The 24728-nt window shown below is 47.7% G+C and overlaps 2 protein-coding genes across 4 annotated transcripts; one reads left to right on the forward strand and one right to left on the reverse strand.

Annotated features, from left to right (window-relative positions):
• Nucleotides 1-1781: 1781 nt before the first annotated feature.
• On the forward strand, nt 1782-15028 carry CCNF (cyclin F). Its single transcript, XM_069809577.1, has 17 exons — nt 1782-1904; nt 3879-4033; nt 4465-4571; nt 5351-5418; nt 6210-6403; nt 6759-6812; nt 7372-7476; nt 8034-8111; nt 8503-8654; nt 9302-9466; nt 10112-10235; nt 10582-10762; nt 11231-11318; nt 11889-11988; nt 12295-12425; nt 12609-12778; nt 13325-15028. Exons 1-17 carry the CDS (start codon nt 1892-1894, stop codon nt 13786-13788), a joined length of 2349 nt encoding a protein of 782 aa, XP_069665678.1. The 5' UTR covers nt 1782-1891; the 3' UTR covers nt 13789-15028.
• Nucleotides 15029-15325: 297 nt separating this feature from the next.
• Nucleotides 15326-24506, reverse strand: VRK3 (VRK serine/threonine kinase 3). 3 transcript variants are annotated; one of them, XM_069809579.1, is made up of 12 exons: nt 24345-24506; nt 23907-24256; nt 22434-22486; nt 20489-20555; nt 19632-19716; nt 19047-19149; nt 18590-18682; nt 18244-18376; nt 17356-17476; nt 17005-17066; nt 16393-16541; nt 15326-15665 (listed from the first exon to the last, which is right to left on the reverse strand). In XM_069809579.1, the coding sequence occupies exons 1-11, from the start codon at nt 24461-24463 to the stop codon at nt 16393-16395; spliced, it is 1335 nt and encodes a 444-aa protein (XP_069665680.1). In that variant the 5' UTR covers nt 24464-24506; the 3' UTR covers nt 15326-15665. The 3 variants fall into 3 exon arrangements, 2 of the variants coding, with proteins under 2 accessions (XP_069665680.1, XP_069665679.1); XM_069809578.1 differs by lacking the exon at nt 19047-19149 and adding an exon at nt 19188-19297 and having other exon boundaries at nt 18590-18678; XR_011329268.1 differs by lacking the exons at nt 15326-15665; nt 19047-19149 and adding an exon at nt 19188-19297 and having other exon boundaries at nt 16472-16541; nt 17254-17476; nt 18590-18678.
• Nucleotides 24507-24728: the final 222 nt, after the last annotated feature.

Consider the following 24728-nt stretch of genomic DNA (forward strand, 5'->3'; position numbering starts at 1 on the left):
GCACCGCAGATCACCTATGACTCAAGGAGCATCTCCTGCTGGTATTTTAGTTCTCCGTGGGGAGCTGATTATTCATGTTTTGTTTGCTGGTTCAACTTATTTTTAGTTGACAGAAACAGCTGTGAGGGGGAGAAGAAATAAGGAACAAAAGCTGACAGCATGATTAACTCAAAACACTTCTCAATTAAAAGAAGCTAAATATTCCCCGTGCTCCTGGTACAGCTTTTCCACATCAGCAGCTGTGCTCCCCAGGAACATTATGCAGTTTTACAGATGGAGGTGGAGGTGGATCTGCATGGGAGAAAGCCTGTCCACAGCAGCTCCTCCCCCACGGTCACTGCACAGGACTGCGGGTCAACGTGAGGTGCTGACAGTCCCAGCACAACCAGCACGGTGGTGTGAGCTCAGACAAGCCATCTAGCCGCCCGAGCTCAGCCTCCCCAACCATAAAACAAGATCACTGGTGAGATTTCAAAGCTATCCCAACCCTTGCAAAGGCGTATGCACAGAGAAGCATCCAGAAGTTCATGTTTTACTGATGAAAAGCACTTGTGAAATCTAGGGTTGTCCTTAAATAAAACTCATACACACTCTGCCAGGAAGAAACCTCAACCGTGCTGGGATTCACAATGTTTATTCAAGGTACACAGCATCGGGAAAGTTGCCAGCCACCACAAATTGCGACATGGTCATTTTATGTCCCACGAAACGACAGCTCCTCTTCTTGCTGCTCTGGTCTAAAAGACTCACAAAAGTCTTCAGGTGAGCTAAAGCAATAACTGATTTTCCCTACGTTGCTTGCTTTGTCTGCCAGCCTTTTGGATACACCTCCATTGCTCTCTGCTCTTTGCCTTCTGAGGATCAGTGCTTTCCTCTGAATCCTCGACTCAGGTTTGAACTTTGACTCCTAATTGTCTTCCTAATTCCCCCTCACCCTCATGCAAGGCCATGAAGGGGCAGGAGCAGGGCTCGGTGCCGTGGAGGTACGGGGCGATGCTGCAGCTCAGGGCATCAGAAATGGACTCTGTCTGGGCAGCCCTGCTCCTTCCTCCAGCAGGCGTGTCCTCCCTGCTGCTCTTCCTCCAGCACTGACACCCTTAGGCCCCAGATACTCAGGGTGGAAATAAATTAGGTGGAAATAAGACACAAGAGCTCCCTCAGCAGTTGCCTGGTGTAGCTCCGTTGGCCTGGCAAGCCTCGGTGCCAGAGCAGGTGGCTGTGGCTGAGTGGCACCGCAGAGGCGCGGAAGGCTGCCGCCGGCTGGGGCCTAGAGCAGAGAAGGGAATCACGGCCCATGGGGGACCCCGGGCCACCGCTGCGGGCTCCCACCTCCGCGCTGGGCCCCTGGGTGACAGAGCCGGCGGGAACACGGCCCCGGCCCCGAGGGAAAGGCCGCGCAACCGGCGCCCGCTGCCATGGCAACGGCGCCACACGGCGGGGCAGGGAGGGTGTCCTTGCGCCGCACGCATGCGCCGCAGCCGCCGTGTCCGCGAGGTGCTCGAACCGCCAACTGCCCCAATTCGAATTCGCATCCTCGGCGCCCAATCAGAGCCCGCGGGGCGGGGAGGGCACCGCCTCTCGCCGGCCTTCCGACCAATCACGGGGGCTGTTGTGTTTAAAAAAAAAGTGCGCGCGGCTGGTAGGCGTCGCTCAGAAGAGCTGGGCCTATCGCGGGCGGGAGGAGCTCCGGCCGCCCCAGGGAGGCGCCTCGGTCCCTGACCCTCGCTGAGCGGCGACGGGGCATGGCCGAGGGCTGGGGCGTGTCCTCCTGCGGGAAGCCCCGCCTCCCCCCGGCCGGTTCGGTCCCGCCCCCCGGCGGCGCCCCCTCACTCGGAGCCGGTCTGAGCGCGGCGGCCGGTGGTCTGCGCTCGGTCCCCGGGGGCGCGCCGCGATGAAGGCGGGCGGTGAGTGCGGACCCTGGCCGCGGGCTCCGGGGGCGCCGCTTCGTCCCTCTTCCTCCCTCCCGCTCGGCTCTGAGGGCCGCCAGCGGCTCCGCGGCGGCCTCTTCCCCCGGCGCCGCGCCGGGCCCTCTCTTGTGGGGGCTCCGAGGGCGGTGGGGGAGGCAGGGCCGCGCCCCGGGGGAGCGGCCTCGGCCCGGGCACCGCCGCGGCTCCCGCCGGCGCCTGAGGGGCCGCCGGGGACAGCAACGGCCGCGGGGACCGGCGGCGGCGGCTCGGCGGGGCGCTGGCGGCAGCGCGCCGAAATTCAAACGGCGGCGGCGGCGGCGGCGGGGGGGGGGGCGGTGCGGGCCGCGGCCCGGGCGGGGGGCTGGGGGGGGGGCACAGTGGGTCAGGGCTGCGGCTTCACGGGGCCTCAAACGGCTCCGCCTGCGGGAAGGGCCCGCGGGGCGCTGCCTGCCGCCGCACCGGGAGGGGTGTCGGTGCCGTCCGTACCTGAGGGCGCTTCGCTTTCGGTGGAGGATCCGCCGCTGTAGCTGGCCGAGGTGTCTGAGCGCTCCCGCGCTTCTGACTTCCAAGCCAGGCGTTAAGAAACGTAGATTGCGTGCGGGATAACGTCGAAGAGGTCTTTGAATTTGCTGGGCGCAAATCGGTACCCCATTCAAACACAAGAAAAAGCGTTTTTTTCCTCTGAGGGTGACTGAACGGTGGCACAGGTCGCTTAGAGCGGTTGTGGGGTCTCCGTCCTCGGAGACTTTCAAACCTGACTGGATGTGGTCCTGCACAACCTGCTGTAGCTGATGCCGCTTGGGCAGGGCAAGCGGGATGTTGGGATGAACTCCAGGGGTCTCTTCCAGCCTAAACCACTCTGATTTTGTGAAGCAGCAAATTGAAGATTTCCCTGTGCGACTTCCTGTCTTTTGAAATTGAGTTTTCCTCTTCCCTGAGTTGCTCAACTACCCCGTGCTCCCCAGTCATTCAGATGTTCACACAGGTTTAATGGGCATACCAGTGTCGAAGTCCGTTTCTTTTTCATGGCAAAAATACTGCTGAAGTTTTCTCCAGAGAGAGGAAGAAGATGAGAAGAATAGCAGTATTCTGCCCTGCGCACATCAAAAAGTTTTTATTTTCATGGGAATAGCTTTTTAATCAGACAGGTAACGTGTCAGACTGCTGTGGGTGTTGGGGCTCCGGAGTGCAGGCAGGGGCCAGGCTCTTGGTGGCAGCCCAAACACTGCGCTATCCCCAAGAGATGGAAAAGGGATTGAGCTTTCTACCATGGAGTATGAGTCTCTACCAGTGAGCAGTGCTCATGTGCTCTTCTTGGTTTTGCCTTATCTGTTAGATCATTTTCGTCTCTTGGCGGGTGCAGTGAGGGTAAACTCTGTCTTACTGAGGAACGGAAGATGTAGGCAATGCCTTAGTCTATGAATGCTACAAGGCGCTGAAACTTCATAGAGGGCTTCCTGGTTCTTAGGGATCTTCCATGAGCACCCATGGCAGCAACTGGCTGGTTAGAAAGATGGGCTTTTGGCTTGAGCTGGTTTGCTGAGTCTTAACTTCCTAATCTCTCCGGTCACATTCCAAGGACTGCTATCAATTAAGAAGGAAAAGTTGGGGCATGGGGGAGGTAAATGAAGTTGTAGTAGTGACAGTTTAACTAAACACTGTCAAATGATGGAGTTAGGGCATGGAAGGGTTCTCGATGAAGAGGACTAGAGCATGAGCCATCCCTTCTGAGCCTCTTAGCTTAATTGACTAAATTGAACAAGTCACTTGCTGCTTTGTGGCTTACTTTATGGCGTTACATGACACATGCTAAATTTCTCTATGATTAATATGCTTGAAGATGCGTCCTATGCTGCAGTAAATAGGTGCCTGAGTAAACGCATATTTGTGTATGCATATACTCCGTAGTGCGTTTTTCCCCTCGTATTGTTCCACCACTAATGGAGGTGTCCTGTGTTTTTTGTTTTCCAGTGATTCACTGTAGATGTTCCAGGTGTTTTTCTTTCCCTTCAAAGCGAAGGGTAAGAAAACGGCCTCGAGTCCTGACGTTGTTAAGTCTGCCCGAGGATGTTCTGTTTCATGTTCTGAAGGGCCTTCCTGCTGAGGATATCCTCTCTGTCAGAGCTGTGAGTCTGCTACTGCTTCCCCTCTGTCATGCACCATGGCTTTTATCTGCCTTTAGGAGCCAGGACTGCACACAGAAAAGGCTGGCTTCTTGTGTCAGAGTAAACCTGAAGAAAACCAAAGAATACATGCAGTAATTAGATTTTTGCTATCCCATTAGCAGTTTTATTTCTCAGTACTCAAGCTTAAGAAGATTAGCAGCAGTATTTGAGTGCTCTGTGTAAATTTTCTGTGGGTATTGTCCTGCTAGATCACCGTGGCTGAACAAATTAGTTTGGTTTGGCGCCTCTTGCCTTAATGGTGATTAGGTAGGTAATGAGTTAATCATAACTTGTGATTAATTAGTTGCCTATCTAAAATTAGATTGCAAAGAACTATTTTTCTGCTGGTCCCTTTATTTTAGTAATTATTATTTTACGCTCCTCCCTTGCAGGTGCACTCGCATCTTAAATACCTTGTGGACAATCATGCTAGTGTTTGGGCATGTGCAAGTTTCCAAGGAATATGGCCTTCTCCAAACAATCTGAAGATGTTTGAAAGGTAAGGTTCAAGAATCAAATTTGTCTGACATTGTAGAAGAGCATGTTTGAAGTTATTACACCAAAGTTATTTCTCTTTAAGGGCATTAATATTCCATATTGGAACATAGCACACTAACTAAAATCTGTTACTGGTGCTTTCATATGAATGTGCAAGTGAGATCAGAGGCTCAAGAGCATAACCATATTTCTAAGTCTGAGTTGGCTTGGTCACTTCTTGTACAAACCAGCATATTGAAAAATGGGTAAATTTCAGTATTAAAACAAGTGATGTTTGAAAGGCTAATGATAAACCTGCTTAAAAATGATGGAGAACATATTTTTATCCCTCTGATTTGAAGGGGATACATCAGTTTAAACGTCATGATAATTGGTTTACTTCTGCCTGTTGCTTCTTTGGTGCATGTATGATCTTCTTTCTGAAGAAGACTACTACGTGCACATCAGTTTGGAAGGGAGGAGCACGAGGGCTTGATGAAGTCCTTGAAGGTGCAAGTACCAAAACATGTTATTGCATTCTGGTGTTGGGGATGTTGCATGGGAATGGGAAACATTCCTATGAATTGTCAGATTATCCTGGACATTGGCATAGAAAAGTGTTACAGCAAGAAGACCCTCAGCATAACTTATGTTTAACTTCTGTAGTGAAAGCACATATGCTTATGGTTGGCGATCACCAAATGCACAGCCTGGCCTCCACTGAAGTAACTTGTTTGAGGACGTGGGCCTGGAAGCACCTACTGATTTCAACCTCAAGTATCTTCTCTGTTTCCCATTCAGGGCTGCTGAAAGGGGTAACTTTGAAGCTGCTGTGAAGCTGGGGATAGCGTACCTATACAATGAAGGCTGTAAGTGTGGAAGCTTGTACTCAGGTGTTTGGGGAAGATGACATGACAGAAGGACATGGTAGATGAGCTAAAGGCTTGTTTATAGATACAGATCAGACTAATTGTCTCATAATAAAGTTGGCACTTTTACTGGCTGCTTAAAAAGCTGTTTCTTCTGTATCTCAAACACTGATGCTTTTGTACCCAGGTTCTTGAGCAGTGAAGTGCAGAGCTAGCTTGCTGCCTTCAGCGAATGGTTAGGTCGCATTGACTATGGTGCCTCTTCGTTTTACCTTTCAGTGCAGCTTAAGCACTGGCCACTAAACTGCTAGGTGTTAAATGACAGTATAGTGCACAGCTCTTTTAGAAAAGAAGTCAATGCATAGCTTATGAATTCATGTTTAGAAGTTACCCTTTGTAAATTTCTGATCAAACTTGGCTACTTACCTGGTGTGATAAATGTAACAAAAAGGACTGACAATCCACAGGACAAGCCTCCTTGCAGAGGGTACTGGCAAGGCAGGTGACTTGTATACCAATCTGTTTGTACACTGACAGGAATTAACATTGCTTTGAATGTTGGTATTTGCAGAACGTGCCCCCTGCCCCGCAGCTTAGGGTTATATGTTCCTAGAGACTGACTGTAGTAAGATTTTTCTTCTTTTGCCATCTCCATGATTTTTAAGGCTCTAAAGGGAGGATGCTATTCAATCTTTTCCTGATTGTATCCTATTGTCTATCTTGGCCTGACTAAATGCCTAGCACGTGTTGTGAATAAACTCTAAATGATTTCTGGTGGGTTTTTTGTTCAGTGTCCATCTCCGACGAGGGTCGTGCAGAAGTGAATGGATTAAAGGCATCTCATTTCTTCAGTCTGGCGGAGCGTTTGAATGTGTGCGCAGCCCCATTTATCTGGCTTTTTATCCGTCCTCCCTGGTCCTTGAGTGGAAGCTGTTGTAAAGCTGTGGTCTATGAGAGTCTCAAAGCAGAGTGTCAGTTGGAGAAAGTAAGATTTCTTTCTGCCCTTTATTTTAACATAGGCTGGTTGCTGTATCTAGTTATTTTGGAAAAAATATTTTTGTTTCCCCAAGGAGCTCGTATGCTCTTGTTACTTAAATGACTGTGGATCAATCACTTTAATGAATTTATTGCCGAACTGCACTTGGTGTATCATGAGTGCTGGAGGCCTGTACTGTCTCTTCTGAGAGACTCAGTACTGTCTCAGAAATAACTTTTCTTGAGAAAAGAAAGGGGGAAGAATGATTGAAAGGCAAACTAAATTGTAGTCTGGAATTACTAGCAAAAGTTGCTATTGTTCTTTGTTTATCTTTATAAATGTTTTATCTTAATGCTTTCTTCAGGCTCAAAAAGGATCTATTCTCCACTGCTTGGCTAAGATCTTGAGTCTCTTTGAGGTAAGCAGTATTACTGATTTGATGTGTTTGGGTACTTTTTTTGGTGATGCTAGTGCTGTTTACCTTGGGTTTGTTTGGTTGGTTTTTTTTAAAAAATCAGCCAAATGCTCTCATATTCCTCAAGTGGCCTAGGGATTTCTGTTCTCATGAGTTTAATTTACTGGCTGTTTAAAGGGACATTATCAACTTAGTTTATTGAATTTTACAAACGATGAAATTAATTTTGGCTTGATCACGGGCTTGCAGTGTGTTCAGGTCTCAAAGGAAGCCTTCCAGTCATAATGCGTATCAAAAAAAAAAAAAAAAACCTTCAGTGGCAAGCAAGCCAAAAAGCTTTTGTCTAGCTGAGGAAAACCACTAACAGCTTCCTGAGCCTGGATCTTCAAATGGCAGCACTGAGTGGATGTGGGAGTACCCCTCATAGTCTGAAGGGGACTCGCAACTGATTGGTTCTGCTCTGTAGCTTTCATTACAGAGCTGTTCTGTAGCTTCTGAAGTATTGAGATCTGGCATCCAGTTGGCTGGACAGCAAAAATACTGTCATGCCTTTTCTTTGTAGGATGAAGAAAAAAGAAAGGAATCCCTTGAAATGTTTGAAGAATCTTCAAAGCAGGGTTGTTTAAACAGTTCCTACCTCCTTTGGGAAAGTAACAGAAAGGCTGCTGTAAGTAGTGTTTTTTTTGTCTCAAAACAACTTTTTCACTGTAATTTCTGGACCTCTGTTATGCACAATGAATGTACACAAAGAAACTGCTGTTCCTCAGCTTACTTCATAAACAAGGAGAGCGCTGAGAAATCTCTCAAATGAGCTTTGGTCTGCCTTGGTGTTTAAAGTAAGCAAGTCTACGAGCAGTGGTAGCTGAGGTGCAAGCAGAAGTTCCTTTATACTAATTTTGCTCGACATAGGCACTGTTGACTAGTGGTTATATGGCTCACTTGGGAACAGGAGGGGGGAGACTGCCTGCATTGCCATTAATAAATCTGCCAAAGCTCTCATGATGGAATCTCAAGTGACCTGTCTCATTTCCTGTGAGACCTTGAGCAAGAACTGAAGAAAGTTTCTTCAAAACAACATTGTCATCGTGATGAGAAACAGACTGGTTGCTGAAATAATATATGTACCCACAGGCGGTGTTTTTCTCTGGATATTAATACTACAATCCTTCTGTTCGTTGTGTAAATGTAATGGGTTTTGAAATCTGTTTACATTCCTCTCTGTAGATGTCAGATCCTGGCAGATACCTCCAAAGTCTCAGGAAGCTACGAGACTATGCAGCAAAGGGCTGCTGGGAAGCACAGGTAAGACTGACTTTTCCCAGGAAAACAGTCTTTATTTGGTCTCTTCTATGCTGCTGTTGTAGGTTTAGAGTCCTCCCTTTAGAAGCAGGGTCAAAATGGCTGAATGGTATCTATATGTGCATGTGTGTATTTATTCTGCAGGTCCCCCTCTTTTGGAAAATACTGCATGTCTGTGGTAGAATCTGAGTAAAGATGCATCTTTTGATGGACTTAAAAGCCTGTGTCCAAATAATGCGTGTTCAACATTTAAGCCACACTAAGAACTACTGATTCAAGTAGTTTGTCATGTTTGCTCTCTGTTTTCTGCAGGAAAATTACAGGACCGTCCTGTGCTGCCTTAGTTTGTATTTGATAAAAAAAAAATACTTTTTTTATGTGTTCTCTACTACAGATAGCTTTAGCCAAAGCTTGTGGGAATGGAAACCAACTAGGATTAGAAGCAAAATCTTCCAGTGAAATGGTGTCTCAAATCTTTCAAGCTTCCCTTCCTATCAGCAAGCAAAGTATCTTCACTGTGCAGAAAGGAATGAATGAAACAATGAGGTAAAAACTCAGATCCAGGAGTCAGGCCACGGAGCAGACACCATTGCCTGTTTCCTTCCACATCTGTAGAGGGAAACAAATCTAGAATGAGGTCTGTTGGAAGATGGAATTTTTTGCTTTACTCTTCTGTGATGCATTGTGTACAATCAGAGAAACACATGACATTTCACAGAGGAAGTATCAGAGCCTTTATTTCAAGCCCTGATGAAGAACTGAAATGAAGTGTGTGAGGTTTTTTTTCTGGACTTGTAAGTTCTTGCATTTGTCAAGATTAACAAGTTCTTCAAGAACTGGAGGCACTGTTTGACTTGTTAGAACTATAGTTACTCTCTAGTTATCTTAGGAGTCCTTTAGCCTCCTAATTGGTATGCCCTACCATTTTTTTGTGCAAGTGCCTATTACAGGATAGTTTCTAATTCCATTTCACAGACAACTTAAGACCATTGACTCTTCAGAGAATAACAGGCATCTGGTTGCAAATCCTTATCTCAGTGCAATATGTCATTTTTCTGAAAATTCTTTTGGTGAAATTTCTTGGCTTGGAACTTCTGAGTGGAGAAGGGACTCAGTAACTAGGCGTGGGGAGGATGTTCAGCATGGGTTTGAATGGCTTTTAACTGCACAGATTATGTCTCTTTCTTTTCTAGGTACATCTTGGTTGATTGGCTGGTAGAAGTGGCTACCATGAAAGACTTTTCTAGCCTATGCCTTCACATGACAGTGGGGTGCGTGGATCGTTATTTGAAGCTGAGACCTGTACCTCGAGCTCGACTCCAGCTTTTGGGAATAGCCTGCATGGTCATTTGCACACGGTAGGGGTTCTGAATGGTGAACAGAGGTGGTTATTGTGATCATTCAAAGTCATTTCTGCAGCTCAAGCTTCCACCCTGCCCCTTGCTAATAATAATACTAGAAAGAATCTTTGGCTTCCCTCTACATTGACTGTTGCTTGAACTGTGTTTGCATACAGACACAACCTCTGCAAATGAGATACAAAATGTGTTTTTAAATATGAAAAAATTCCATAGTGGTGGATTGGTCTAAATGCATTCCATCAGCAACTGAAGTCTCATGCCATGTTAGCACAAGTAACCCTGTAAGGAACAACTGCAGTGGTGTTGCTACATAGTTTAGTGTATTATGCTCAGATGAACTGCATGGTATGGTGGAAAGTTATTCTTCTGTGTTAGTTTCCTTAATATCTTGCATCTTAACCTAGGAGAGGTTTCATAAATGAGAAATTAAGAACATTCTAGTAGGTGGTTCCAGCTTAAAGGTGAAATAAATGAAGAGCTGCTGTTCGTTCTTTCCTGGTCTGTACCTGGGAAAGTACCTTATAAAGTTGTTTAACTCTTTGGTCATCTTGGGTGCATTTATCAGCCACAAAAACATTACTGCACAGGTGCACAAATTCCCTTACTTCTGGGGCTAACTGTTAATATTATTTAATATTTTAGTTTCATCAGCAAAGAGATCTTGACAATACGGGAAGCTGTGTGGCTAACAGACAACACATACAAGTATGAAGACTTGGTCAGAATGATGGGTGAGATCATTTCTGCCCTAGAAGGAAAGATAAGGGTGAGTTTGGAAGTTGGATGGAATATTTCACCCTTTGGGCTGCTATTGAGGTCAGGCTGTTGTAATTAGCACTTATCCTTATCTAAGATGTTGGGGTTTTATGTGAGTGTTCTCAATCACCTCTGGCGAGCATGCAGATACAAAACCCTCTGCCTTTCTGTAGAGATTAAAATCTAAGTTTTAAGAGGCCATTTATTCTTTCACTTGAGAATGTTTCAATGTCAGTATAGTAGTTAAACAAAACCCAAACCCTAATGTAATGAAAACAGCATCTCCTGGAAACAACTGTTCTAAATACTTGGTGCTCATCTTGTATTTCCAACCTCTGTTCTCCTTTCTGCACTAGATACCTACCATTGTGGACTACAAAGAAGTATTGTCAAACATAGTCTCACTGGAGAGAAGAACTCTTCACCTTTACAGCTTCATTTGTGAACTGTCACTCTTAAACACAAGTCTTTGTGTGTATTCCCCAGCTCGGCTGGCTGCTGCAGCACTGCTGCTGGCTAAGATACTACACAGGCAAGGTAAGGGACCTTAATTTTTAATTGGAGCTACAGCATGGTATCTCAGTCTGCCTTGTCTTTTTAGGCAGCCTTTGGGGTATTTCTGGTGTTGCTTTGTCTTTAGGCAAGATGTCTGAATCACTTGGGCTGGGGGAGAGGGGCAGGGGGAAGAAGGGGAAAGGTATAAGACTTCAGAATTGAAGAGTTGAGCTCAGTCTATTTTACCCCATAATAGCTATGATGAACAAGAATATTAGCATCAGACTATGCAACCTTTGTGTTTAAACGAGACTGAAGATTTCTATACTTAGGTGTAACTTCAGTTTGGCAGGTAAACCTATCCTTGAAGCTAACTGTGAATTTGTTACAACTGTGTACAGGCATAAGCTTGTAAAGATCATGATCTTTATCCCATTAGAAAAAAAAAAGTGCGTCTGATTACAGAACTACCAAGCTTTGTGAAATGGTAATCTGTATTCTCTTTTCCAGCACACCCCTGGACCAGCCAGCTGTCTGAGTGCACTGGTTTCTCTCTTGAAGACTTGTTGCCCTGTGTGCTAAGCCTCCACCAAAAGTGGTAATAGTTTTGGAACCCTTTTGGGAGGGCACCTGAGTACTTGAATCCCAGCTCTTGCAGGCATACTGCACCTATACAGTCAGCCCTTCCCAGTGAAGGAGGTGGCTTTGGGAAAGTGCCTTGCTCCCCACAGCACAAGGCACTAAGGCCTAGGGGCCAGTTCAGGGACAGCTATTGTATTTCTCCAAACTGGTAGTGGCCCTGGGTTACAGAAAGTGTGATGTTCCTCAAGGCTTGACAGGTTTCAGCTTGCCAAACAGCACTATTTTCATAAGACTGCAACTGGCTTAGTGGTGTGCTTCAGAAGGAGTTCCAGTAGCTAAAGTAGCTCATTTTTTTAAAGAGTACAAGGCAAATATCTTGTTTACCTCAAGGAACAGAAAAGGAATTAGATGCTCATATGTGTAGAAACGAAGTGTCCTGGCTAGCTGCTTAGCAAGCTCTGCTGAAACACCAACTTCTTTAGCACAGAGCTGAGAGGGACAGAGGGAAAGTACTTAATTGGCAGGTTTTGTTAACCTTGTTTCATATAATCCATTCTAAGACTGGGGCTTTGATCTTTCTTTCCAGTTTTCATGATGATGTCCCAAAGGATTATAGGCAGGTGTCCTTAACTGCAGTGAAACAACGATTTGAAGATGAGCGTTATGAAGAAATAGGCAAAGAAAAGGTGGGTGAGCTCTTTGTCTTCATTTGCTGATGTCTGACACCCAGAGCAAAGCTACCATATGGCAGGATGTAGTAAACTTCAAATAATGGGAAGTGGGTTCTAACTTTAGACTTTTGGAGGAGAGAATATCTAAATAAAGTGGTAGTTTTAAGCTTGATCTGTGGGGACTATAACTGCTTTGTTTGAATACATGTGGGAAGAACTCACTGGGATAGATTTCTCCTAGAAAATAAATAGCCTCTTTCTGGGAATCTCATGGTCTAATTCTTACTGGTTCTTTGATTTTTTTTTTTTTTTTTTTTTTAGATGATGGGTTACAGCCAGCTCTGTTCATTGTTGGGTATGAAACAAGAGGACCCAGAGCCCAGTCCTTTGCACACGAATGTGGTGGAGATTCAGACTTTCCTTAGCTCTCCCTCTGGAAAGAGAACTAAAAGGCTAGTATAACTCATCACTGTAAATGTCTCTGAAGGTTAGCATGAGCTTTTCTTCTTTGGTATCCTGAGGTTTCATTCTTAAATGTGGTCAATTTTTCTACAATTACCTTGACATACCTATTAAAAGAGCTGGAAAAGAAGACCTGGCTTTTCATGTGTGACTTCTGGATTTTCCTGCTACAGGAGGAGGGAAGACAGTATTCAGGATGACAGGGGCAGCTTTGTGACTACACCCACAGCAGAGCTATCCACCCAGGAAGAAAGTCTTCTAGATAACTTCCTAGACTGGAGTTTAGATTCCTGCTCTGGTTATGAAGGTGATCAGGAAAGTGAAGGCGAGAGAGATGGAGATGGTGAGGCTTTTTATTCTCCTTATAAAAAGCAGACAAGAGAATTAAATCTGTCTTTTCATCTTTGCTTAAAACTGTTTCTCAGGCAACAGAAGCCTGAACTTTCAGCTGGAGACCAGTTGGAAAAACTCTTCCCCTTCCCCAGTGGTTATAATTGTTAAACTATTTTAGAGGTATATACCTGTTCTCTTTCTTTATACTGCTTCAGAACATGATGAAGGGTTTTGTAGCTGCTTAGTATTTCAAAGTGAGACTGTTTTCAGATACTGCTGATAGTGGACCAAAGATGAGTAATGGCCCACTGTGTTAGAAACACTGTATTACCTGTTCTGCTGACTCTGGGACTGGCTGTTCAATGGTCTGAGGGGGGGGAAAGTTACTGTTTTAAATGAGGGTGAACTTAGTGCTCTACCCTCTCCTCTGTGTCTAAGTAGACATAAGGTTTACACCCTTGCTTGTTTGTTGTTTTTTCTTTTTTGCTTGATTCTGTGATGAGTGCCTGCTTGGTGCTGACCAAATCCACACTAACCTTTTTCTTTTATCCTGCAGTGACAGGTCCCAGTGGGATCTTGGATGTGACGGTGGTCTATATGGATCCTGCGGAGCACTGCTGTCAGGACTCCAGTGATGAAGACACCCTAGCTGTAGAGTGGTCTGGGCACATGGCACCACTGAGGGAGGCTAAGCTGCTGGATGACACTCGCAGCCTTTCAGCATATCTCACCCCAAGAAATCCTAACATGGAAGGGAGCTCAGGCTACTCTTCTGTCAACAGTGCCAGTCCTACATCTTCTACAGAAGGCAGCCTCAGAGTACCTCTTAAATCTACCTCAGCACTGCCTCTTGGCAGTGCAATGAACAAGAAGCCATGCCTGCCTCACTACCTGGAATCATGTTTACAGTCAGTCTGTGCTAGGCCTAGTGATGGCAAGTGTGACAGAAGGCAAGTCAAGCGAAAAAATGTGGCAGAACACAGTGAAGAAAGGTTGAACTTGGGCTTCTTAAGCCTCTGATTTCTTCATGCTCTCTCCTTTTCTAGGATTCCTGGAAACAGTATTTCTGTTGTAGTCATACAGGGATGATAGTGAATAATTGTCAATACCTCCAAAAAGAGCCCTTCCCCTCAACTTCGCCTATACCTATCTTCTAATTCTGTAGCTCACTTCTGGGCCACTTCCTTCCTTGATAGCTGCCTTTTTAAAGTATTCCCTATTGTCTGATCCTCTGCAAACTTAAGATTCTTCTCCACAAAGGAAATTTTATAGCTCATTTTTGTCATACCTCACCAGTTACTGCTTGGTGATAGGAAAGAACTTGTCATGTCCCCTGCTTCGCTGTGAGGCCTGGCACTATAAAAGAAAGGAATTGACTTTGGTTCTCAAGTTACGGGATGTAACACTATGCTTGAATTCTTCCACTTGAAAGACCTTTTTGAGGTTGTGCTGCCTTTTCCTTCTGGCCAGGTACTGTCTCACTCAGCTGGTGCTTCCTTCTATGTATATACCATTTGCTGCACTGATACGAGGTTTTTATGAATACAGTCAAGAGGTAAACAAAGGCTCACTGCAAGTTTGAGCATCTTTTTTACCTACCTCTCAGATGGTTTTTAACCATGTTTGCCTCTGGCTCTAGCTGCCATGTTCTCGCCTGAAAAAATCTTCCTTCTGTGCCTTAATGCTTCACTGCCCAGTACTACAGTAATGTGATCTCTGTGAACTGTTAGTCTCTGCTGGAACAGCGTGGGTGAACTGCCACCTGCAGCCAGTGGCTCAGTTTCATTTCCTGTCTCGCAGAGTCTTCCTTGCTATTTCCATTAATGTGTCCTCAAGGGAAGCACACATCACTTGAACACTAGAAACAGGCAGTAAGGGCAGACAGTTTGTCTTACTGAAAGCCCTCATTTAAGCCTTGCTACTAGCTCCTAATCTGCAAGGGCAGCGTATGCTTTTCTTATAAAAAATGAAATCTGTGCTGCTTCAGTAACAATTTGAAGAAGCCACCTACACTGACCTCAGCCTAGCAAGCCTGGGTTAAAGCTCCTTCAGCCTGTGAACATTAGGAAAACAGCCTTCTCTTTACAAACAGGTAGTGAGCATTGAAATACCAAGGTACAAGACTTCCACGAGACGTCACTGAATTTAACACTGGAACTGGACTCCATGACTCTTCCTTTGTTTAGAAGTTACTGTGGCAGATGGCAACAGTTCAGATACACACAGTGTAGTGACTTTTTTATAAAAAACTTTTTTTTAATATAGATGGCTTCTTGTCTTACTTCAGTGACTGGTGTTTCACTGACCTGGGGCTTGGAGAACTGATGGGATGTTTGGGGATAAAGTCAGAGGTTAGCTCTGAGCTAAATTCTTAGGATTAAGTTGCAGCTGGGACTGCCTGTAGGCTATTTACTTCAATAATATGAGCAGCTGGGAGAACACCCTGCACAACAAGTAGCATGGGGCTCAATCCACCATCACAACTCTACAGCAGCCCCAGAAAGCCTACAGAAAAGGCCTTGAGCATGCCAAATAACAAATAGAGAGCAGCCTTGGGTGCTTGTCCACAAAGTTTATTACAAAACTAGGTACTGCCACTGTAGTTAAAAAAACAAGTCCCTGATTTACTTCTGTGCCAGGCTTCACCCTTCTCCTGGTGGCTACATTGCAGTTCTCCAGCTACTGCTTACAATGACTTGCCATGCAGGAATGTCTTCACATCATTAACTTGTTGCAGCAGCAGCTCAAAATTCAGCATTGGGTCACATTAAAATTGGAAGAAAACACTTGTTAAAAAAACTCTCAGTTCTAAAACAGGTACATAAAAGTTAAATATCAGCAGGAAAGGCCTCACACTGCAGAAAGCTTTGAACTCTTCCTGTGCAAGTTTTCTTGTTCTGAAAGACACTAGACAGGAACATTAATCAGTTCAATTACTTCCCAGGAAGAGTAAATTAGGTGATGAGGAGCTAGCTCCATGTTCCTGGGGCTTGCTGCTTAATCCAGTGGCCTTGGCTGATGCAGGCCTGGCCTAAAACCAGATCTGTCTCAAGCCTCAATCTTGGAAGTGCCTCATGGATAAAACAGAGTACCTGGGTCTGGAGAGCCACAGGCCTGAGGCAATAAAACCAGAACTACAAACTGCTTTCTAAAAAGGAAAAGCAAAAGATACAGCCCAGAGGGTTGGTTCTTTAAAAAAAAAAAAAAATTAGAAAGGACAAGATTGTATCAGTCTGCATTATGTTAACACCTCCACATCCCTGCAGACCATTCAGCCTTTGCTTTATTAACCCCTGTCATATTCCTCCAAGGACAAGTATTTCCAGAAGGTTGTGGAAACACACACTGTAACACAGGCTAAGCCCAGCTTTGTGTAGCACTGGACTGGTCTCTTAATCAGGAATGCTGGAGGGGCAGTGCTCCCTTCACAGATCAGGAGGAGCCCCTAGGTCTCACCTGGGGAGGTTTCACAGACCAACCTGCTCTGTCCTCACCTCCTGACTGCTGCCTCCAGCACTCCAGGGCAGATGGAGCAGGTCAGCAGCACTGTGCTGCTCCTGTGCTCACAGCAGTAGAGGGGGACAAGTACTTTGTGCTGCTCCAATCTAAACTACTGGCACTTACTTAGGGCACCATTTTGATATCCAGAGAGTCATAAGCTGAAGCTTTCATCTTTTCCAGTGGCTTCTTGAAGAGCTGCCGCAGGGCCTCATAGTCAGGCTTCTCCTCATACTCTAGTGCCATTACTTGCTGCAGGTAGCTCTGCAGGGCATCTGCAAAGCAAGGTACATCACTGCATGGAGCAGCACAGCACTCCAGTTCTCTTTACAAAGCTGCTAAATGGCCTTCTCAGACTGCTCTCCCTGTAGACACTTCACCCACCTACCTTGGCCAGCTGCAGAGAGGGAAAACAAAACCACAGACTAATATGAAGCTCAAAGACAGGATGGGGAAATGACCTCTAGCCCCAAATACTGCATTTTTAAAGCCACCAGAACACTTGCCTCTTCAGCAAGGCTCATGAATACAGATAATGGGTAGCAGCCCTCCTTGTTTTGCTGTAAAGACAAGGGATTTGTTCACAGGAGGAGCCTGTCAACCAGTCCATGCAATGCTTGGTCACCATCACCAGTGGAAGCCATCCTGGACTAGCATCCCAGCACAGAGAAGGTTCTAGCTTCAGGTACAGTCAATCCTCCTTCCCCAGTCCCACTGTCACAGAGAGCAAGCCCATACCTGGAATGGGTCTCTTCTGCCTGAAGCACAGTCGGAGAAGGCATTTCACATCCCCTTTGTACCTGGAATAATCAGTGCAGAGTGCTGTCAGATGAGAAGAAATGGAGCAGGCACCTGAACAGGCTGTCTTTGGCAATAGGGACAAAAAATAAAAAAGGCTGAATTCAGATGGCCATGTTCTGAATGGAGCAGAAACCAGGGTTTGTCAAACACCCTTTGGCCAGGCTCAGCCTTTACAGCAGGATTTACCCGCATCCCAGTAGTGTACTATGACTGAGTGATTTCAGTCTCAAAACCTCCCTCACTGCTTTCTGCTGAGCATTTCCCAAGAGAGTAGATGATTTCTCCTACTTTTCCTTCTTCTCCACCACAGTTTCTACTTTGTCCAGCTCCTCAGACCAAGGCAAGAAGCCAGAGAGCCATTTCAGAAGACAGTAGCCCAGAGATTCCAAGTCACTCCGGCGAGATGGTCCTGATGGGAAGGAAGAGATATTCACGTGTGAAAAAAACAGTTTGCTAGCCATTCCGGAAGAGGCCTGGGCTAGCACCTCTCCTCCAGAGAGTAAAGACTCCAGCACTCACTGCGCAACCTTGGAAGTCTCTATTTGAGGTACCCCTTCTGTAAAATGGGCAGCCTCATCAAGGGGCACAAGTCTAAAGAGCAGAAGTAAAGAAATGCAAGAGCTTCAGTAAGATGGGCTCTGAGATATCAATACTTCTGCGAGCCCGCTAACTCACACTGTTGAGGAATCACCTGCCAGCCTCTGGGGGAATATTTGCCCAGTCTGAACACTAGGAGAGAACAGTCACATCCCAACCAGGAGAGGAATTGGCTAATTTAAATGGCTTTCCAGCTCTCACTGTTTCAAGGTCAGAGCAGAGCCTGCTGCAAATCTGTTTTGGGCAGGGATCCAGTCTGGCTTGAAACAGATCCCTGCTAAGCCAGCATGAAGCAGCCCTGTTTTCTATTCCTTGCGCACCTGCAGTAGCCAAGGCTCCAGATGGAGGAGCAACATCCCTGCACCTCTTGCTCCAGTTGGAGTGATGTGGCAAATCTCAACACAGCAGCCCAGAGGCAAGAGAAATCAGCCCAAATAAGAACTTCATTCCAGGTGCATGTGAATGCCTGGAAAGCAGCAATAACAGAAATGCCAGCAGGGAGCCCTAGCTTCAGAGAGCACTGCCACAGTAACAGCTCTAGCTGAGCTTTGCTGGCTTGTGTTATAAACTGAGACTCACCTGCTCCCTTGTGGCTGTCCAGACTGATAAACTCTATCGTGCCTTCATGAGGGGTCCTGCTGCCTTCGCGCCAAGCCACGTGCTTCCCTCCTGGGCAGTAACGGAACGCATAGCAATAGCCTGCTAGGGTCACCTAGAAGACATCAGGAAGTACACATCTGAGCATGTGTGTGGTGTGAATTCCACTTACAGTGTAGCCCACAATCCTGCGCCACAGCACCTGCTTGAGCACTGCACAGAGTGCACTGCTCCCCTGCCCAGCCACAGGAACCTGGGTGTTGCTCTATCCCATTTCACAAGCCCACCTTCACTGCCATTTCCTTGCAACTCTGCTCCTGCTCCTTACCTGTGTGAGGTCTGCTGGGTTCAAATAGATGTTCTCAGCTGTGATGTTCCCATGAACGTACTCATTTTCATGAATGTACTCCAGGCAGTCTAGCTAGGAGTAAACAGAAGAGGCGTAAGCATATCAGAACCACGCAGACTCCTTCAGCACCCTGGCTATCACTGAGTTGGACCCTCCCCAGCTCCCCAAAGCTGTGTGGAGGAGCACAAAAACCACTATGTCTCACAGCCTCTAATTTTCAGGTGTCAGGTTTCTCTCATTCTCCTTACCCCAAATTCCTTCAAGGTGACATATTGCTCAAAAGATGCTACTCAAGTTTACAACAGGCTTGAGAGATGCTACTTAGAGATCCCAGCCAACCCCCTGGATCAGCTTTAAAACGCCTTTGAAAGATCCAGAAGAAAGTTTTAGGTCTTTTCTGAAAAAGTGTCTTAGAAAGTATTGGTTCTCTACATACCAGCCGGACTACAATCTGAAAAGCTGCTTTCTCCCTCAGTAGGTGTAAGCCATCATTCAGGACGGACTGAAGAGTTCGCCCTAAGTCAGAGAACACCAAAAACCTACAAGAGACAAGAGCTTAGCACGTAGCAGTACCTACCTGATTTGGAAACCCTGCAACAGACACTCGTCAAGCAATCCACCTGGATTAGACCCTCCTTCAGGTTGACCTGGGCAAACATTTCCCCAACTTTTGGTAACAGAACACTTCTTGAAAAGGAAAGACATATTGATCATGTGTTGCAGATATAGTCTCCCCTTTGTGTAATCAAGCTTAGAAGGCAGGAATAACGTGTCCCCTGGCCTGAAGGGCAGAAGCAGCAAAAGCAATGACTTCACCAGCAACATAATGACTGAAGGAAGCAGGAAAATGAGAGAGGCAAACCATTTGTTAATAAATTAGATAGGAGCAGTACATAAAGGTTAGGAGTCCAGGGGACAATGAGAAAAGGAATAGCAGACAGCAAGGAGAGAAGAGGGAAAGCCCAAGAAGATGGCAGTTGTGGACAAAAGAGCTCAGCTGTGCCCCTCGCAGTCACCTCACCTGTAGCTATCTGCATGCAGTCCAAAGCCAACGCAATTGGGGATTCCCAGCAATGGCACAAAGTGCCACTTCTTCCACTTCTCCACTAGAAGGGGAGAGAAGAGGACAGAGTGCAGCAGATGCTGCTAAGGAGCTCCAGAAAAAAGGCACTCAGTCAGGGATGCCCTTTCTCCAAAGGCCTACTCTGCCCTGGGCAGCTGACAGCAGGAAGCCTCTCTTGTACTGATTCTGTCCCAGAAATGCCAGCCTAATGTGCTGGGGTATTGGCATGTCAATGCACATAGCACTGCAGAGCAAGAATAAGACGGAAAGGATGCTGGGAATACCAGAGCAGGCTAAGGCATGTGGTTGCTATAGGGCTAGGTAAAACAAGAAGGGGGAAGAGAGAGAGGGATGGAGAAGCAGATTTTTACAGTCCTCCCAGAAGTGCAGGTTTGACATGAATTCCTCCATCACCCCTGCCCACATTCTCTGGTCAGCTTTGCTCTTGCTCAGGTTTTTGGGTCAATGGAGTAAATACCAGACAGCAACTGACAGAAATGCCCATGGAAGGGGCACAGAACAGAGAGGGAGCCAAGGCAGGTCAGGCTGCAGGGCTGAACAGCTACCAGTGAGATCAAGACAAAGCACAGGTAGACCAAGAAAGCTTAAAAATGCCAACACTGTGGTGTCCTCTGTACACAGAGACTCCTGGGAGAGCAGGCTCTTGGCCAAACTTCCCAGCACTCTGCCACTAACCAAGCAGTGAAGTAGTTTATTCTAGCCTGGCCTTCCCAGAGACTCACATAACTGAGGAGAGAGGGATGCCAGTTTTCCTAACAAGCAGCCTAGTCCTTACCCCTCCAAGAAGCACCAACCTGTGCCTGCCTTCGCAGCTCGCTGGAAGAAATTCTGTTCATTGTAGATCCTGCCATCTTTGACATCCTAAAGGGAACAGGAAGGAGGAGCATTACTTCAGCCACACACACCCTGCTAGAAAGGGAAACTTGGGCAAGATTGCTACAAGACCTTCACTACTCATTTTAAATAAAGCAACAACCCCCCCAAAAAATCAAATACCAGATCAGCGACAGAGCTGAGAACAGAGCTGAGGTCTTTTAGTTCACTATTTAATGCCGTGCCTAACAACCACATAAACTCTGAGCATCAGCACAGAACAAAGGAGTGGATGTCTCACATTGGACATTTCAAGCACTACCACTTCTGTCTGTGGGTTAAAAGCATCTAGATAATGTAGATCATCTGGCAATGTAGAGTGAGCTCTAGTCCCAAAGCTGTTATGTTAAAAGGAGCCAGAGGTGACCTTCTTATCCACAGCACAGATGAGGTTATTTCTGCAAACAGGCAAGTCCCAACAAAGAACTGTAACATTTTATTCTAGCTGTCAGAAAGTGAGACAAGTAAGAAGGTCTGTATTTGTGACATCCAAGTGTTTGGGTAATGTGTGGAAATCTTATGAGCATATTTTTAAACTAGTAAGTGCCCTTTTACTACTGCTGTTATCAAGTAACCTGAAATACATATAGTTTACAGTCAATATGTATGTGTTTGCCTACACACATGTATATACATACTCAGCATACTGCAGGCTAACTTAGAACAGATGCTATTATGCATGGGAGGAGCCAGCAGTTTTATATCCTGGCAGGTTTGATACCAAAGGCCCTACCCACACAACTGGCCAAGGTAGCTGGAGGATCAGCAGGCCTCAGGCAACACAACCAACCATGTTCCAGAGGATATTTTATTCTGCACCTTGCCTGGTGAGCTGATCTGAGCCATCAAACCCAGGAGCCAAAACGCTCTCATGTGCCGTATCATACTCTACAGTCCTCTGCAACCGCAAGGGCTGGGCTATGCTGTCAGAAGCCTACCAAGCAAAACGCCAAAAGATGCCAAAGGTGCGAAACAGAGGAGTTGGGAGTGTTGCGTACAGAAGCGATTATAGTTTCCCACCTAGTTTTGTGGCAACTTAGCTGTCTTTTCTCATTAACACTGTATTCCTCCTCCATCCTCTTAAATGTCTCTTCTGACAAAAGGGAGAGGGATTTTTCAAGTGCCCACAAGAGGGGTCAACACAAGGTCCCCCACAGAGCCATTAGTCAGCACTGGTCTTCCCACAGACAAGCAACCCCCAAGAGCCACGGCAGACAAGAAAACAGTCTTTCTGCTCTGGTTTGTCTGTTCCTGAAAATCAATCAACTGAATTTCCATTGCAGAACAGCTATTACTGGAAATAGCATGTTTCTGGAGAACCCAAGTTATTGGCAAGTGCCTAGAAAGCTGGCTCGAACTCCAACTATAATTACTGTTCGTTTTAAAAATGTGCTCTGGCCTTACAGAGTCTCTCAGTGCTGGTTCATCACATTACCTCAGCACAGGCAACAAATTCTAACCTCTCCAGTTTCGCCAGACTTCAGGAGGGTATGTGCACACTTGCCATACAGCAAAAAAGTAGGTCTGACATTAATGAATGAAGATCTGTACCTTACACCACCTAATTCAGTTTTGGAGATTACTGAGCCTGGTAAATCAAAGAGGCAACCTTCTGTGGTGAAGGCTTTTCGTTTGTTTAGTCCTCATATCTATTTTCTTCACACCTTTAGTGGAAGAGCCAACTTCTACTGAAATCCAAGCATGACACCCTCAGGAAGTTATATCCATATCCTAAGCTAGAAGGAGCCTCTGCGACCACTTTCTCTGAATTCCTCAGACAGTCTTAGCCATATACAGGCCAAGTGGGTCAGGCCCTGGACACAGTACACTATGCACTATTCCTTACCCAAACAGACCAAAACTCACAAGTTTGAGGGAGTATCTTTGCTTTTGAGGACAGGTTCCAGATGCTGACTGCGCTGTGGAAGGATGGAACAGATGTGGTTACAGGAGCATGGAAAAGAGGTACTTGCAGTGTCAGCTGCATCATTAAATGCAGCCTGTGCAGCTGGCTTTTACTTATCCTCAGCTTCTTTCACTTGCTCTTTGCAAAAGCATCCTCTGTGACAGTGTCTTCCCAGATTACTACAAAATAATTCTTACCTTGCTCCAGAAGCACAGCACCCCTGACATGCCTCGAGTGCAGTTCTGCTTAAGTCACAGAAGCATCTAGGCATGGTTACAGTAGTGGGGTGCTTTGCAGGTGGTATGTAAAGAACAAATCATTAGTAGAATCTCAAAGGCACCCCCAGATTCATTTGCTGAGCATTCCCTCCAGCTGACTTCATAGTTTGTCAACTCTGTAAGAGATGCCAAAGTCCCTTCTGCTCTGCATGAATGTTAGAGCTATATGTGGCCTTCCTTCTCCAAAAAGATCTGCACCCATTACTTGGCCTTGAGGTAGTTCCTCTTCTCCTGCTCTCAGACTGAGTGCTATAACACAGGTTATCTGCTGCTCATCACCCAAAAGGTGTTTCTATAAAAGCACCCTCCGCTATAATAACAACATTGATTTTCTCTTTTTCTAACCTCACATCTTTTTAAAGGCATATGTGGATACCCAGACTTTGTTATGCAACAGCGTAAGTAATTAAAAAGAAACTAAAGCCAAATATCAGGCAAAGCTTACTAATGGAGAAAATTCCTCCTGAACAGTTTCCAAGTTCACAACAGGGAATAAGTTCGAAACCCTTCCTTTGGAAGTTTACAACTAGACTGGAGAGAAGAGATCAGCAGTCGCTAAACAGCTGAGAGGCAGCCCAGATGACTTAGCTACTTTCTTTTGGCCCCCAAAACAGGCCAAGAATCCAGAATTGACATTTAGCCGATACTGACACCACCTACAACACAGGAACTCCTGCACGGTGCCGGCAGCGTTTAGGTTTTGAAACCAAAAACCAGAAGGAGGAAGCATGGCTCCCAACGATTCGCATTTCTTCAAGTAATGGAGCAGCCCAGCCTCCGCTCGATCTTACACCAGGGCTGACGTCCGCCTTGGCAGGGTGGGCAACGGGCGGATGGCCAGCATGGGAACGCCAGACCCCGCGGGCCAGCCGGTCGCCGCCATCCTGGAGGACACGGGCAGACTGTCCTCACCTCCGCACTGCGCCGTCTGTTCGCCGTGTGTTCTGGCGGTTTAGCGACGGCCCGACCGCCCCACCGAACACCGACAGCGGCTGCGGGCCCCTGCGAGCTGTCCAGCCCAACGGCCAGGGCCACGCAGCGCCCGCAGCAGGGCCTGGCCCCGGCCCCGGCCGGCCCCTCTCCTCCCCCCGACTCCCGGGAAGGCCGGGCCCGCTCCCGGGACGCCCCCCGCCCCGGCCCCGGCCCCCACAGCACCTTCGTACGTCAGCCCGCAGCCGCCCTCGTCCAGGAGCCGGACCAGCCTCCACTGCCTGCCACCCTGGTCGGTCAGCACCGACTCCGCCGGGAGCGGCACCGCCGGGCCGGGCCGCGCCTTGCGGGGCGAGCGGCAGCTGGGCCGCGCCGGGGCCGAGGGCCGGGCCGGGGAAGCCCGCGGCGGGGCCGGGGCCGAGGGTCGGGCCGGGGAAGCCCGCGGCGGGGCCGGGGCCGTCTGTTCCGTCTCATCCTCCTGCAGCGGCGGCGGGGGCAGCCTCCCGCCGCAGGCCGGGCAGAAGCGGAAGGCGGGCTCCACGCCGCGCCCGCACTGCGGGCAGAACCGGCTCACCCTGCGGGCACAGCGGGGACAGCCGTCAGCGCCCGCCCCGCGCCCCACCGAGCCATGCCGCCCCGCTCCCGCTCCCCCGCCACCGCCACCTCGGGGAGGCGCAGGCCGCCTCGGGTTCGGGCGCAGCCGCAAGTCCCGGCTGCTCCGCCGCCGCTCCCGCCGCCGCCGCCCCCCGCCGCCTGCGGCCCCGCCGCCCGCGGCCCGACATCGTCCCGCCGAGCGCCACCCCGGCACCTGCCGCCCACACCGCGCATGCGCCGCCCGCCACTCGCGCCTGCGCGGACGCCCCCCCCCAGCTTCCACCGGTGCGGCGGCGCCCGCGCATGCGCGCCCGCTCGCTCGCCCGCCCGCCCTCAGCGGCGCGCTGGCCACGTCGCCCCCGGCCGCAGAGGCGCCGCGGACCCGGCGGGGGCTGAGGAGGGGGGCACCGGGGCTCGTGGCGGTTCCTCGGCCACGGGTGGCCTTGTACTGGC

This window comes from Haliaeetus albicilla, chromosome 22 (assembly GCF_947461875.1).
Source record: "Haliaeetus albicilla chromosome 22, bHalAlb1.1, whole genome shotgun sequence".
In the NCBI taxonomy this organism is placed as follows: Eukaryota; Metazoa; Chordata; class Aves; order Accipitriformes; family Accipitridae; genus Haliaeetus; species Haliaeetus albicilla.